At 39.5% G+C, this 15,586-nt stretch overlaps 2 protein-coding genes across 3 annotated transcripts; both read left to right on the top strand.

Annotated features, from left to right (window-relative positions):
- Nucleotides 1–2,165: 2,165 nt before the first annotated feature.
- On the top strand, nt 2,166–4,210 carry LOC310994018 (fatty acid-binding protein 10-A, liver basic-like; the record flags this gene model as incomplete). Its single annotated transcript, XM_083982519.1, has 4 exons — nt 2,166–2,232; nt 2,779–2,951; nt 3,958–4,047; nt 4,160–4,210. 4 exons carry the CDS (start codon nt 2,166–2,168, stop codon nt 4,208–4,210), a joined length of 381 nt encoding a protein of 126 aa, XP_083838645.1.
- Nucleotides 4,211–6,588: 2,378 nt separating this feature from the next.
- Nucleotides 6,589–14,160, top strand: LOC310994015 (uncharacterized protein). Of its 2 annotated transcripts, XM_083982515.1 has the most exons (6): nt 6,589–6,715; nt 8,616–8,720; nt 9,455–9,558; nt 10,767–10,980; nt 11,068–11,121; nt 13,195–14,160. In XM_083982515.1, exons 1-6 carry the CDS (start codon nt 6,663–6,665, stop codon nt 13,430–13,432), a joined length of 768 nt encoding a protein of 255 aa, XP_083838641.1. In that variant the 5' UTR covers nt 6,589–6,662; the 3' UTR covers nt 13,433–14,160. The 2 variants fall into 2 exon arrangements, with proteins under 2 accessions (XP_083838641.1, XP_083838642.1); XM_083982516.1 differs by lacking the exons at nt 6,589–6,715; nt 8,616–8,720 and adding an exon at nt 8,887–9,150 and having other exon boundaries at nt 9,452–9,558.
- Nucleotides 14,161–15,586: the final 1,426 nt, after the last annotated feature.

Here is a 15,586-nt window from a genome sequence, read left to right on the forward strand (position 1 = left end):
GTGTACATGAACACCCTCTCATGTGGTATTTTCCACTGGGCAACTCGTAGAATTTTTTGATGCCCGAGCTGCCGAGATGAGAATAACCTTTGACCTTTTCAACATGGCGGCGAGCAACGCAAGATTCGTTTATGGTAAGCAAGGCAAGCCTTTAGAAAACAGTTAGCAGCTATTCACTTTATGTATGCGTGCATGTACAGTAAAAAACACTTTTAAAAAGCTAGCCAAATAGCCAGTGCTAAATCTCCATGAATATTAATATATATATATATATATATATAATATTTATTTAGTTTGAGTTTTGATTCATCTTCTTGCTGTAAGAGATGAACTAGACAATCCAAGATTGTTTTAACCCATAGATATATACACGTAGATGCCGCATGTGTATATATCTATGGTTTTACCCAAGTAACAAGTCTGAATCTGTGTGTCCACCATCTTTATTTTCTCTGTACAACAACGAAAGCACATGAACACAACGCACTGGTAATAAATACCAGGTCACTAGTGGAAAATACCATCTGTACCATAGCACATGAAGGCAGTGTCGAAGCTTCTCCAACGTCGTCATGACGATACCAAACTCCTGACTGATGTAAATAATATTAGTAAAAAGAGGCGGAGCTCAAATAGGCCCCGCCTTCAATCAGACAAAACTTTGTCATGTTTTAGAGCATAATAATAATTCAAGACTTCACACAGCGACTCAGTAAACAGGATGTAACTAACTGGAACTATAGTCTGAGGCGGAGGGATACGACCACGAGACAGTGGTGCTTCCAGATGTGTTTGATTATGATAAATGGAACAAAACAACAATAATAATAACTTTATTTGTATAGCACGTTTCAAAACGATGTTACAAAGCGCTTTTCATAAAATAAATCGGTGATATGGCAGCAGTTATAGTTATGTATAAAACAATAAAAACAGGAGAACAGTAGCATCTTAAATCAATAAAACCAAATTATATTTAGTATTTTGAATATTAAATATACATTTATTGAAAAGCCTTTCTCCAAAAGATTTAAGAAGTGGCTTAAAAGCTGAAACAGGAGTTCAGAGGTCCGACTCCATCCAGGTTGTGTTGGAGATAAATATCATTAGAAATATTTTTTCTGTGACGCTTTAAAAGTTAAAAATACGTTTTTAATTCTGACTCAAGGCAAGGCAATTTTATTTGTATAGCCCGTTTTTACAAACAGTTTGTCTCAAAGGGCTTCACATTGCATCACAACAACATCCTCTGTCCATAGACCCTCACATCGACTGAGGAAAAACTCCATGGAAAACCCTTTTAACAGGGAAAAAATTGGAGAAACCTCAGGGTGAGCAACAGAGGAGGGATCCCTCACCCAGGACGGACAGACGTGACATAGATGTTATTACAGACAAGAAAACAGTTTATAGTTTATGGCACAGAATGTGGGAAACATGGAAATGTTAACAAGAGTTGAGGAAGGCACAGGTAAGGTCAACTCAACTCAACTTTATTTATAGAGCCCTTTAAAACAACCACAGCTGAAACAAAGTGCTGTACATAATGCAACATATGGAAATAAAATAATTAGCAGAAAAATAAGTATAAAATAATAATCGTTTATTGCTTTTAAAACAATTTAAAAGCAATAAAACAATTTTGAATTTAAATAAAACAATTAAAAAATAAAAATAAAAAACAATAAATAGAACAGACCATAAAACACTAAAACAGAGATAGAGTCTCATGCTGAGTTGAAAGCCAAGGAGTAAAAATGGGTTTTTAGACGAGTTTTAAAAAGGGACAGTGAGGAGGCCTGCCTAATGTGGAGGGGAAGCTCGTTCCACAGTTTTGGAGCGGCAACTGAAAAGGGTCTGTCCCCTCTGAGCTAAAGATGGAGACAACTGAGTTTCCATCTAACAGGTGGATGAAAAGTTGTTTTGACCCGAGTGCAACAACATCACATAATGATGATGATGATGATGAGGCCTGACACTGAGCTGCAGCAGGAAGTTGCGTCTGTTGTGGGTCTCATTGGAGCTGCAGTCTAAATAACAGGGAGAGTGAAGTCCCCGAGCTGCCAACCAGCAGGAGGTGAAGAGAAGAGGAACAACAAACAGCCGCAGGCAGCGACAGCAGCAACAGCAGCAGCATCAGCATCAGCATCAGGATCAGGATCATCATGGACTTCAGCGGCACCTGGAAGGTTTATTCTGAGGAGAACCTGGACGAGTTCCTGAAGGTCGTAGGTGAGGACGTCCTCGTGTCTCCAGAGTTTATCTTGTCTGTGTAAAAAAAAGGACTTTGATTATTAATGAATGTGATTAGGGATGTCACGATTACTTGTTTTCACAATTAATCGCAGTATTAAACGCCACAATTAATTGATCGCAAAGATTCCTAAATACCGTCACTTTACAAAAAGGATTATGTTGGAACCATGTCGGCAGATGTTGCGCCAAAGTAAAGGAAAATGCACAAATACTGGTCCATTTATCTAACGTAACATTTAATTGGTAGGAATTTAAATATTAGTGTGTCATTTGTAATTTAAAATAAACTTAAACATTTGGTATAGATGACAATTAATGACTTAAATATTTCAAACACTTCCCCGGGGGATTAATTAAGAGATTAGTGTTATATTATTTTTTCACTACTGTATATTTGATTTTACACATTCATAGTGTTGTGAAATAATAGTGATAATCGTAGTAATACTGTGTTTATTTTTCTGACAATAATCGTACCAAGAAAATCTATATAATCGTGACATCCCTAACTGTGATTTGAAGGAGCTCCTGAGATGATGGCTAAGATGCGTAAAGAGGTGAAGCCGGTGCTGGTGATCGAGCAGAACGGGAAGGACTTCACCTGCACCATGAAGACTCCGGTCTGCACCAAGGTCCACTCCTTCAGCATCGGGAAGGAGTCTGAGATGACGACGGTGGACGGCAGGAAGCTCAAGGTTAACGGGAAACTCTCTATTTATAGTTATCATTTTCATCTTTTCATACAGGAAGGTAAAACAAAAGACAAATACAAAACATTGAACAATTACTCATATTCCAGGGGTGATCAGTAAATCCAAATGGCAAAGTATCATATCAAGTACGTGCAGGGCCGTTGCTAGGAATTCTGGGCCCCCTTAAAGTGGGCCCCTCCCCCTAACTTTTCCAGTTTTTTTTCTTAGACTACGTATATATTATCGTTTTTTATTTAGCCTTCTTTGTTTTGATGCTAATGCAGCATTACACTGCAAAAACTCAAGTATCTTAGCAAGAATATTTGTCTTATTTCTAGTCAAAATGTCATTTCTAGTCAAAACAAATCTCATTCTACTTAAAATAAGACACATCATATTAAAAGTAGCTTGTTTTTAGACACTTTTTACTTCTTTTAAGCAGATTTTCACTTGGAATAAGTAGAAAAAATCTGATAGTGGAGCAAGTTTTTCTTCCTTATTACAAGCACAAAGAACGTACTTTCACTGGCAGATTTTTCTATTTATTGTGAATTTAAGTGAAAATGATCTAAAAACAAGTTAATTTTTAGGTAATGAGTCTTATTTTAAGTGGAAAGAGATTAGTTTTGACTAGAAATTAGACATTTGGACAAGAAATAAGACAAATATTCTTGGAAAGATGTTGAGTTTTTACAGTGTACTTCAGGGTCTTACGCAGACTAAATCAGTCATACAAAGATTAGACTACTGGGGTTTTTTATGGGCCCTACTGGGCGCTGGGCCCCTAGAATTATCATCACCTTTCTCCCCTATACAACGGCCCTGAGTATGTGCATACAGTCTCACTCATTGGCCATTTCTGCCATAGTTTTTTCACCTAGATCTTTTTGAAGTCTGACTGACTAAGTCATTTGCTCTTGTACATGTAGTTGTTTTTACAATATTAACAAAAGAATCTGTAGTGGGGGCATTTTTCTGGAGCATCCTGTGTGTGTGTGTTTGTGAGCAGTGCACCGTCAGAGAGGAGGCCGGGAAGCTCATCGCTCAGACTGAGAAGTTCACCTCCGTCAGAGAGATCCAGGGCGACGAGCTGGTGGAGGTTTGTGTCTATTTGTTTGAGATGTTTGGAGATGAAGATGAAGATGAAGATGGTTCAGTGTCAGGATGTTTCTCACATAACGTTGTCTCTCTGTGTCTCCTCGCCGCTGCAGACCATCACGGCCGGAGACGTGACCTTCATCAGCAAGAGTAAACGAGTCTGATCAGATTGGATTCACTCCTCCTCCTTCAAGCAAAGAGCTCAGCAGGAAACGATTCATAAAGTTTAATGTAGATGAATAAATTTAAATCATTCAGATGGAACGTGTTTGTTTTTATTCCGTCGCTGCACAGACTCAACCTGTTAAAGGCCTGAACGTGTCATACACTCTATAACTCACTGTAAGGCCCTGATGCTTCACTATGATATCATTTAAATCATAAAGACGAGACTCTGCTGAGGTTAAACAATCACACAGAGACTAATGATTGACCAGGATTATGGGATATAAACAACAGGAAGGTGTTTTCATATGGACGGAGGAAATCTATTCAAATCTATTCATAAAATAAGCTGACATATGCAAAAGATGGGTCGGGGGGAGCCATAAGTAAATTTACAAAAAAAATCGCCAACAGTATAGTGTCCGTGGGGCAAATGCAGCATTTGTCTTTGTTATGATCCAAGCCGGCCCGGCGCTTGCTGCGTTAAAATGCACTCGGAACTCGCAAATCCGACCTCCGAACCGGACAAATATGCAACAGTAAGTAATGTAGCAGTGTTAGGCTGCTCACAGTCACTGAATCGCTGGTAGAACACTTTGTCTCCACGTCCCTGTGTCTTTCTTCAGCTGTCCTCTCAGCGTTATTAAGGAGGAGGACGTTTCAGTTGTTGTTGTCGTTGTTGTCCTTGTGCGCGAGTAGAGCTGCCGCTTCCACTAGCGAGTTTTCTTTTTCCCGCGATTGCACGTTCATTCGGCCTGGTGAGGGAGGAGGAGGGGGAGGGAGAAGGAGGGGGGGCGGGGGGGGGGGACTAAACGAGGCTGCTCTCTCTCTCTGACAGCTGCCCACTTGTTTATATCTGATAAGCTCCGCCTGGCTCCATCTAGTGGCCGAATTTTGCGATAATACTCCTTTAAATAGTTTTCTTCTTCACACCTCCTACAACCAGGAAATCCGAAACACAAAAATCATCTGCGACATGTTCACTGTTTTCAGTAAAAAAATTTAAAACAGTTTGTTTTCATTATGTCACTTTATATCATCTAAAAACCTAAATTAAATGTCTAATTAAAAAAAAAAAACATGCTCAACCAAATGGTTGATTTGTCAATGTAGCAAATTAAACTAATTTAAGTAAAATTGACCTTTTTTGCTATAAAATCTACCAGAAATGTGACTGTTGTGTCCCAAAAAACATGACTGCTGGTATACCAACACAGACGAAGTGTGTTCAGATATTAAAACAAGAAATTACATTTTTTTTCTACTGTTTTGCAGGATTTTATTTTCCCATTTGAATGCAAAAATGAATGTTTTGCACTGTTACATATAATCAGAAGTGTATTGAATGTGAGAATTCTAGATACAGTACAGATGGGAGAATTAGAAATGCAATATTTCCTTGTTCGAAGCTATATTTTTTCGTGGTTGTAATAAAAACCAGAGGTGTTTTGTGGCATACTGACAGAAATAGAGTGTATTCAATGCCCCAGACATTTTCTGACATTGATGACAGCTGTACCTTTTGTAAAAACGATAAAGAAAGTATCATTCATTTATTTTATAAGTGTCCATTTTGTATCAATTTTTGGAAAGATTTGGAAACATTTATTTTAGTTAAAACCACTGTTAGGTGTCACTTTGATGAGAAAATTATTATTTTCGGCTCCTCCTCTCACAATAATAAATTTAACATAAATAATCTTTTCATATTACTAGGTAAATTCCATATTCATAAAGCCAAAATGTCTAATACAACCCCATTTTCAGTCGAATTAAAAATGTATTTTGAGTCTGTATTACATGTTGAATCAAACAAAAAATGTATATCAGCGATTTAATTTTATTCAAATTATATTAAGTAATCTTGTCTGCCTTTATAACTTGTTCTATGTCTTTAATTTCATTTTTTTAAGGTATTATTTTATAATTTATTTCTTTTATTAGACATATTTATTTTATTTATTTACTTATTATTTTATCATCTCTATATTTCTTATATTATTATATTAGTTCTTTAAATGTTTTGATAATATTTGCCTTTGTCGTGTCTTGGAATGTCTGTAGCTTTGTTTTTTTGTTCTTTGTTCAATTGGTGATGTTATTTGATGATAAATAAATATTATTTAAAATAAAATCAATGCCCCAGACATTTTTTGTTGTTTATTTCTTCATAAATTAGCATTTTATGTGAATTAATCTACTGTCCCTGGTATTTGTTCTGTTTTCACTGGTTTCTTCTTGGTGGGGTTGATAAAGGGTTAACTAATATTTTCATTTTTCATTGATTATTTATTTTCCTGGCCAAATAGAAACTAAAAACAAAGAAGCAGCAGAAGTGGCGGCAGAAGGCGCCTCGTCTCTGCGCATGCTCAGTCACCACACTGCGTCTCTGCAGCAGCAGCAGCGTCGCGTTTCTTTTCTCCTCTTGAGTTTAAACTCTGAGTCAGACTCATGAGGCCTCCCAACACGTCTCTGTTCGTCAGAAACATCTCCGACGAGTCCCGGTGAGTCCGAACCCGGTCCGAACCCGGAGCCTCCGGTTCTTCTGAGCCGCAACTAAGGTTAACTAACGGGCTGTTAATGGCTGCTAGCTCCGTTAGCCTAGCCTAGCCTAGCCTAACCTAGCAGCCGTTAGCCTGCTCCGGTTAGATTAAACCGGAACATTTTACATTTATCTCACGTTTCATTCATAAATATCCGATCAGAAACAGCACTAATGAGTAAACCGAGTCTTTATCGGGAGTTAATAATAATTTAATAGTTTGTCCTGAGAGAGTTTCTGTGCTCGTCTTGTTTGTACCGGAGGAGCTAACAGTTAGCTTAGCTTAGCTTAGCTTAGCTTAGCTTAGCTTAGCTCAGACTGAGACCAAAACAAAGTGAAAAAAACCCATTTAAAAACAGGTGGAGTTTACTTGTAGCTGGTAATACGTTACCTCAGGCACCGTTACATTACTCACCTTCATTATTATTCACCAGCACTGACTCGGTCTGAAGTTTAATATGCAGGTTGTTGATAGTGTAAAGACTGTAATGTTAGTGTAGCTGCAGCAGGATGTTCAGGTCAACACAGTAGAAACTACAGTAAACACACTGCTATTAGTGCAGCACTTTATTTATATAACACAATATGTGCACAAAGGCAACCCAATGTGTGTTTTTTTCCCACTAAAACAACGATCAGTAATACAAAAAAATTCTACAAATAGAAAAATTCAGACACATTAAACAGGAAAGAGAAAGGAAACAAGAGGCTAAAACGATGAACAGCACTAAACAAGATCATCATAATGATTTAAGTTAAAAAATATATATATATATATTATTTTTTAAATAACATAATGAAAGAGAATTCATCCATAAGCACTAGAGAAGGTTTTTTCAGCCTGGATTTTAAAACAGTCACATGTAGTGATGATTTCACCATGTTCAGTCTGAACTCTGGGTAACAACATGTGGATGTGCACGTTTTAAAATCATGAAAACATATACAGCAATTAAATTTTACTTAGCTGCATTAATATTAATGAACTTTTACATGGACATATAAAGTAAATGTTGCAGGATTTAGTCTGACTCATAACAACAATGGTTAGGTTACCTGTTGAGCTGTAGTTTTCTCCTCCATCACCGTGGTAACATGACATGACCTGAACAGTTTTAGGTTTAGATCTGATCATGTGACTGTAACGTGAACAGAGCGACGCTCTTTAACCTGTTGGTGGGTTTTTACATTTAATTGCATGTTGTATTTGATGAAGGGGCAGTTCACCAGGAAACACAACAACACAAAAGATTCTCATTTCTTTATGAGATAAAAAAACAAAAAAACAAGGAGATGGTTTAAAGTAGACCTGCAACTAACCATTATTTTCATTATCGATGAATCTGTCAATCATGTAAACGGTTAATCGATTAGTTGTTTGGTCAATAAAATGTTAAAAATCAGTGTTTCTCAAACAAAGAACAAATAAACCAGAAATATTCACATTGAAGAAGCTGGAATTAGAGAATCTGGACTTTTTTTTATTTAAAAACTACTCAAACGGATTATTAGATTATCAAGATAGTTGACGATTAATTTAATAATCGATTATTGTTCTATTAATGGATTAATCGTTGCAGCTCTTGTTTAAAATGCCATCTCTATTTATTTTAATTTGAAACATCAAACATTTCTGTATCAGTGATAGTTTGGTGTTGGACAGCGAGCAGCTCTATAATTCACTGTGTGTGTGTGACAGGTGGATCCCTCTCCAGGTAAGATGAACAGCAGGTGTCACTGTGTTTTTTAAAGGCGAACTGTCCCTTTAGCCTGTCCAGATGTTCCAGCTGTTACTGGTTGATGATGTAGCTAGAGTTTCCCCTGATGGTCAGTGGAGTCATTGCTGTATTTACGGTGTTCAGGCCTGAGGATTTGCGGCGTGAGTTTGGCCGCTATGGGCCGATAGTAGATGTCTACATCCCACTTGACTTCTATACGCGTCGACCAAGAGGATTTGCATACATTCAATATCCTTTCTGCTGCTAACGACCACGCACTGACCCTCTGTTTCAGCACAGGATGTTGTGATTGATTGATGATGTGTTTTTGACTGATTGAATATCTAACACACGTATTTCTCTGTTATTGCTTCAGAAAATGTAAAAGCATCCAGTTGTGGAACTGGCCACACACAGAGTAACAAAGACCGGTATAGAGTAGCTGTAAAGAACCTGCAGGATCAGAGGGTTGAAGGGAAAAGGTTGAACAGAGAAAGTAAAGCATGAAGAGGAAAAGGGCACGGAGACAAAGCTTGGAAATGGCGGCAAAGAATGTGGCAAAGAAAAGAGTTTTAAGAGTCAAGCAGGAAACAACAAGTCTCTGTGGGAGTCGATTAAAGAGAGTAAAGATCAAGATCAAGTTCAAAGTCAAGCAAAGGTAACAAGTCTGAATTATTTTGTATCCTCCCAAGACAAGACCGAGCCGACAATCTGACACCAGAGACGACTTTTCTAGTTCTGAGCCAAACTCTTTAATAAGAACGTGTTTGTGTTTTGTTCATCTTTACTCTGCTGAGCGTCTCTGTGTGTGTCCCTGTCCTTCTGTTGAGTTAAACACTGAGCTAATGGAGAGTTTAATTCATTCATTCATGTTCCTGTTTATTACTGATTGACGTATGTACAGTATGTGTGTGTATGTGTGTGTAAGTGTGTGTGTGGCCTTTCATCAAACACAACCAGTCAAACCCTTAACCACTCAGCATGTTTGAGGATGTTCGCGACGCAGAGGACGCGCTCCACAGTCTGGACAGGAAGTGGGTCTCCGGACGCCAGATCGAGATCCAGTTCGCCCAGGGAGACCGCAAGAGTGAGTTTAGACTTCCTCCTCAAACATGTTAAATACTCGACTCAACAGATACAGAAACTAACAAAATGTCACCTTGAAACTTCACAAGTTTATCACTTACACACTATACAAACTAGGGATGTCACGATTAGAGATTTTCTTTGTACGATTACTGTCAGAGAAATAATCACGGTATTACGATTATCACGATTATTATGCATTAATTAATATCACAACACTATGAATGTGTAAAATCAAATACAGTCAAAATTTAATTCCATTACAAATTTTTACACTAAATATTTTAAGTTATCTACTATTCATATGTAACCAATTATTAATCCTCCAGGGGAAGTGTTTTAAATATTCAAATCGTTAATTGTCATCTATACCAAATGTTTAAGTTTATTTTAATTGTTTGTTTTTTATCACAAATGAGACGCTAACATTTAAATTTCTACCATGTTACGTTAGGTAAATTGACCAGTATTTCTTACATTTACCTTAACTTTTGTGCACATCTGCCTCTGTGTTTCCAAAATAATCTTTTTTGGAAAGTGACGGTATTTAAGAATCTTTACGATTAATTAATTGTGGCGTATAATACCGCGATTAATTGTGAAAACAAGTATTTGTGACATCCCTAATACAAACATTTTTTGTATTACAAGTTTTGTCAAATTTCTATGTTTAAATATGTAAATGAGGCCAAATCGAATTAAATATGCGCTAATTTGCATATATATCCAGAACAGAAATCTGAACAATGGATGAAGCCTCTTTCAAAGTTCTTGTTTTATCTTGTTGACATATTAGAGTCAGAGGGGATTTTGGATATCTCTTTTTATCACTCTGTAAATGAGAAAATACTGTCACCAGCCCTAAAACATCTAATGTCTCCATGTTTTTTTGTAATAAAATGTTGTATAAATGAGGCTGTGAATGATATATCAACAATCCCCTCTGTAAAAACCTTCAGGATATAGAAAGGGATCAAACTGGAAGGTTTGGTGTCTGTAAGTGCTGCTGAAGTGGAGATTTCTAGCTCAGAGTCTGAGTCTGGAAAACTCTTTCTGAGAAAACGCCTTTAAAGACTTGGTACTGTAAATTACATAGATTGTTATTGTCAATCGTACTTTTATGATTTGTTGCGGATACAAAGGAAATGACATCATTGTTCAAGAGAGAGGTCAAAGGTCAGAGAGCTGTAACCTTCACTTCCTCCTCAGCGCCGAACCAGATGAAGTCGAAGGAACGCAGCTCTCCGGAGGGACACTCCTCCTCTCGCTACGACGACTACGACCGGGACGGACGCCGCCGCCGCTCACGCAGCCGCAGCTACGACCGACACGACAGACACGACAGGAACGACAGAAACGACAGATACCGGTCACGCAGCCCGTCGTACGACCGCCGCCGCCGCCGCTCCCAGAGTCCGCAAGAGTGAGTGACCTTCTTTAACCTCCGACCTCTGACCCCCAGCAGCAGCAGCACGGCCTCAGACCCAAGTAACTTCCTGTTTGTCCTCAGGTCTCGTGGACGGGTGTACGGACGGGGGCGGAGCCGGAGCCGCGAGGAAGACAGGTACGACGTTGCGTAATTAAAACGTTCCGACCGCGATCGTAACGGCCGGTGCAGGTACCATGGATACAACCATGGTAACGGCCGGTATAGAGGAGTAAAGCATTAAGCGGTAATATATATATATATATATATATATTTAAGCATCAAAGATGTTCAATCAAACCCACATAGTTTGAAACAACATTCAAAACACACACAGCCAGTGTCACAACTAAGCATAACGTCCGCTAGCTTAATGCTAACGTATAATGTAAAACCTCATAGACGGGCTAACAGAAATTAGCATCGCTATCCAGAGTCTGTGATCAGTTTATAAAGCTTGTTAGGAAATTTGCTCCAACGTTTGTTTTGGGAGCCTGGGGAAGCAGATATTTGGTATCTGCACCGGTCGCTCTGGGCCGGTGTGGTAACGGCGATCCGAGTGACCATCGGATGTCCACTACATTTCGCGGTGAATTTTGGGATAGACTCAGTGCACTATAGTGAACATTAATAATCACTAAACATTCGGACACCACTACAACATGGCCTGGTCCCTAGATAGAGAGTAGGGGGGGATTTCGGACACAGCCTGAGACATTGATGCACTCAGTGACTTCAAACAGCTACCCATAATGCAACACTGTAGCATTTTTTGATTTATTTAACCAGGCGGAATCAATTAAGAACAAGTTCTTATTTACAATGATGGCCTGACAAGAGGCATAAGCTTCTTGAGGGGAGAGGGAGGGGGAGGGGGGCTGTGAGGGAGAAAAGATAGGTTAACTCATTGAGTGCCATTGACGTATATATACGTCAATCAAAATCCAACGCTTGAGTGCCATTGACGTATATATACGTCAAATGCAGTTTTCTGCGGCTGGTAAATGGGGACGCTGTTGCGCACACTGTGAGTAATTTTGGGGCTTCTGGGATGTGTAGAACGAAGAAGACTGTAGATCAGAGCAAGAAGTGAAGAGGAAGGAGAAGACGAGTGCGATCGGTACAGAGATAAAAAAAAAATAAAAAAAAAGTTGGGAAAAATTTCTATTTCTAGAGGAAAACGACGGGCAGAGCCTGGAACAAGTGTAACGTGGAGGTGGAGGAAAGCTTAGCCACGGATGCTATTAGCATAGCTCCAGCATGAAGTGATCGGAGGAGGCAGGAAAGGTAAACTCATCTAGATGATCAGCACCGAAATGCCGAAGCGAAAGCGGATCGCGGAGTCAGTTTCACCAGTTGCTGTAAACCGACGTCGTGACGACGAACCGAGAGATCAGCGCGGTGCGTCGCTGCCGCGGCCGCGTCCAGCAGAGAGGCTGAAGACGCCATGACGTCTCCCTCCCTCCTTCAGAGACGAGGGGAAGCAGCAGGAGGAGAAGTAGGAGAGGGGAGGGGCAGAGGGGGTGAGGGGAGGGGGAGGAGGGGGTTAGGAGAGGGTGAGGGGGCAGCAACTGCAGGAGGAGTAGGAGAGCAGGCATCACTCTGCATAGTAGGACTCCCACTTGTTGTATTTTAGTTTTTTTTTTTTTTGTACAATGAAAAAACATGTGAAATGAAATTTTCAGATGTCTTACATGTTTCTGAAGCCAAAATTAAAACGGATAAATCACTGTTTGTCTTGAGAGACTCTCTTTCACAAAAATGCATTTTTCTCAGCTTTCTAGAAAAAAAGTGGTCTTTTTGGTGCAACCAGGCTCTATTCAACTTAAGATAAATTAAGAATGGAACAAGGTACAAACAAATGGTTTTTCCCTAGTTAAATAGAGAGTCTCCTCTTTCCTTTGAGCTATTTTGTGTTTTCAGAGTCATAATACAAAATATTCTCTTGGTCTTAAAATATTACTCAAAATGCCCCGAAACGCTGGCACATGGCACTGACCATTTTATAAAAGGGCTGGCACTCAATGAGTTAAAAGACAATAGCAAATATGCACAACTATACAAACATTCAGCAAAAAAACAAGACATACAAGTTAATAACAAGGATATTCAAGCATAAAAAGACAAGATTTTTTACAAGCATAAAAGAGTAAATAGCCAAGCAGACTCCAGCTTCTTACGTTGTCATGTGACCCGTGTCTCCGTCCTCAGGTACCGGCAGCGGCCTCGCAGAGAGTCCAGAGGCAGATCCAGGTCCCGCTCCAGGTCGGCGTCGCCACGGGAACCAGCCGCCAACCCGCCGTCGACCTCCCACTACACCGAGGAGGAGGTGCGACGGACGACGCACTCCCCCTCCCCCCCCTCCGGGTCCCGGTCCGCGTCCCGCTCCCGCTCTCGTTCCCGCTCCCGGTCCCGTTCCTGGGCCGGACGCAAGTCAGGAGGACGCTAGCGAGGCCCCGCCCCCTTTCCCCCCTCCCCCCTCCTCCCCCCCCTCGGCCGCGGCGGCGTGGAGTCAGATGGAGTCTGAGCTGAATGTAGGGTCCAGTCATGGTCCTCTGTTGTTTTTCTAACGTGGTGTTGGTGGCGTGTCCCGGTGGAACATGACTCAGCAGTTTCTGTGTTCGCTGTCGTCGGCAGGAAGAATCTTTTTTTTTTTTATAAACGGTTACTGATGATGATAATGACTTTGTTTTCTAAACCCTATGCACCTGTTTTTGCAAAAACAAAACAAAAAAAGAACATTCAGTATTTTAAAAGGAAGTGGGTCCAGAGCAGCGTCCTGTGTCTTTAACTCTGCTGAACTCAGATCAGATCGCAGCAGGTGGCGCTGAGCCGCCGCCGTGTGGGGCGTTCGCTGACTTCAAGCCTGTAGTTAAAGTCACAGAGACGCTGCTGTGGTTCGGTCCAAGTGTTAAAATGTTTGTCGACTTTAACCACAAACTGTTTGAACTGTTGATTGACTCGTTTTAATTTCTTGCTGTTTTTTGTCAGATTGGACCTTTTTTAATCCAAACGTATTTCATATTGGAACTCTTTCTTCAGACACGAGGAGCACACACACGTTTGTGTTTACACCACTGATCAGATCTTGTCACTGCATGTTTTATCCTCTCTCATCTTCTGTCAGTAGAAGAACAAACTGTTATTTTGAGTAATAAATAGAAAACGTTCAGTAAAACGAAACGACGAGTGGCTTCAGTTTGTCACTTAATCAGCTGTCAATCAACCTCCTCCTCTTCCTCCCTCCTTCCTCCTCCTCCTCCTCCTCAGTCGTCTGCCTGGAGCGCAGCAGCAGCAGCAGCAGCAGTGAGTCGGTCGAGCCTCGTCCATCGATTTCCTGTTAATGGAACAGCAGTGAGATGAGATTGTGACAGTGAGGGAGCAGCCATGGATGAAATGAAATGGGACGCGTCTCATTGATCCGTCTATTGAAAACATAACATTGATCCGACGACGAGTACAGTTTGAACACAGAGTCGCTTTATAAAGAACAGCAGGAGGTTTAATCACAGGGTTTGTTACAGATACTGAACACAACTTGCATCATATTAGGATTCATCATAACAATAATAATAATCAAATGTATAATAGTAGTCCAGGCAAAATAACGTTTTCTGACACAGACTAATTGTAACAGAATGTTTTTCACCATACATCATTTCTTTGAGGTGTCCAGAACAACATACTAAAAGTCCTAAGAAATCCTAGTTGGGGAAATATGTTTAATTCTCATCAATCCAAGGTTGATTTACTGTATAAAGTCTATGGTGCCAATAAGGCCAGAAAACAATACAGCCCAATGGGGCTATTTTTTTCTTTTACTGCTATCACAATGAAACTTTACACAATGAACGAATCTATGAAATGTAACATTTTTTGTATTACAAGTTTATTTGAAAATGATATAATAATATGCAAATGAGCCACACACTTATCAAATATGCCCAAAATACACCTGAATAGGCTTTTTTCCCCCTTTACTCCTACCACAATGGAACTTTACACAATGAAAGTATATGAAAAGTAACATTTTTTGTATTAGCTACAAGTTTCTTTATATATACTATATATATCTAGGGGGAAAAAAGCCTGATCCCATTGTCTGACGTATCAATAAGGTCACATGACCTCCAGTTAGAGCCGTGACCTCTGATAATCTGTTGAGGTTAATCAATTTCCAGACAAATTTCTATAAATAAAAACTGATTAGTGAATATTTATTATTGATAATGACTCTCTTCTGAATTATTATTATATCTTAATCCAGATCAAGGTTTCATTTACAGCTGAGAACAGAAACATTAAATAAAAACAAATCAATAGAAATATAAAAAAGTGATTTTATTCGGACGTGTTCATACAAACACAGATTAGAGTTTCTATTTAAAACACGTGAACACTTCAACGGTGATTAGAGCAGGAGAGATAAGGAGAAGAACAGAATACAAAGCCCTGAGGAAGTGTTAGCTTAGCATTAGAAACAACTGTCCTGTCCCCATTGATCCTCTGTATTCAACTATAATTAATCACTTGTATTGAATCCATATCAGACCCACAGTTATTAACCAGCAGGGACTTTACGTGTGTTTCCTGGAGAAGTGAA

Source organism: Trachurus trachurus (genome assembly GCF_905171665.1).
Source record: "Trachurus trachurus genome assembly, chromosome: 11".
NCBI lineage: Eukaryota > Metazoa > Chordata > Actinopteri > Carangiformes > Carangidae > Trachurus > Trachurus trachurus.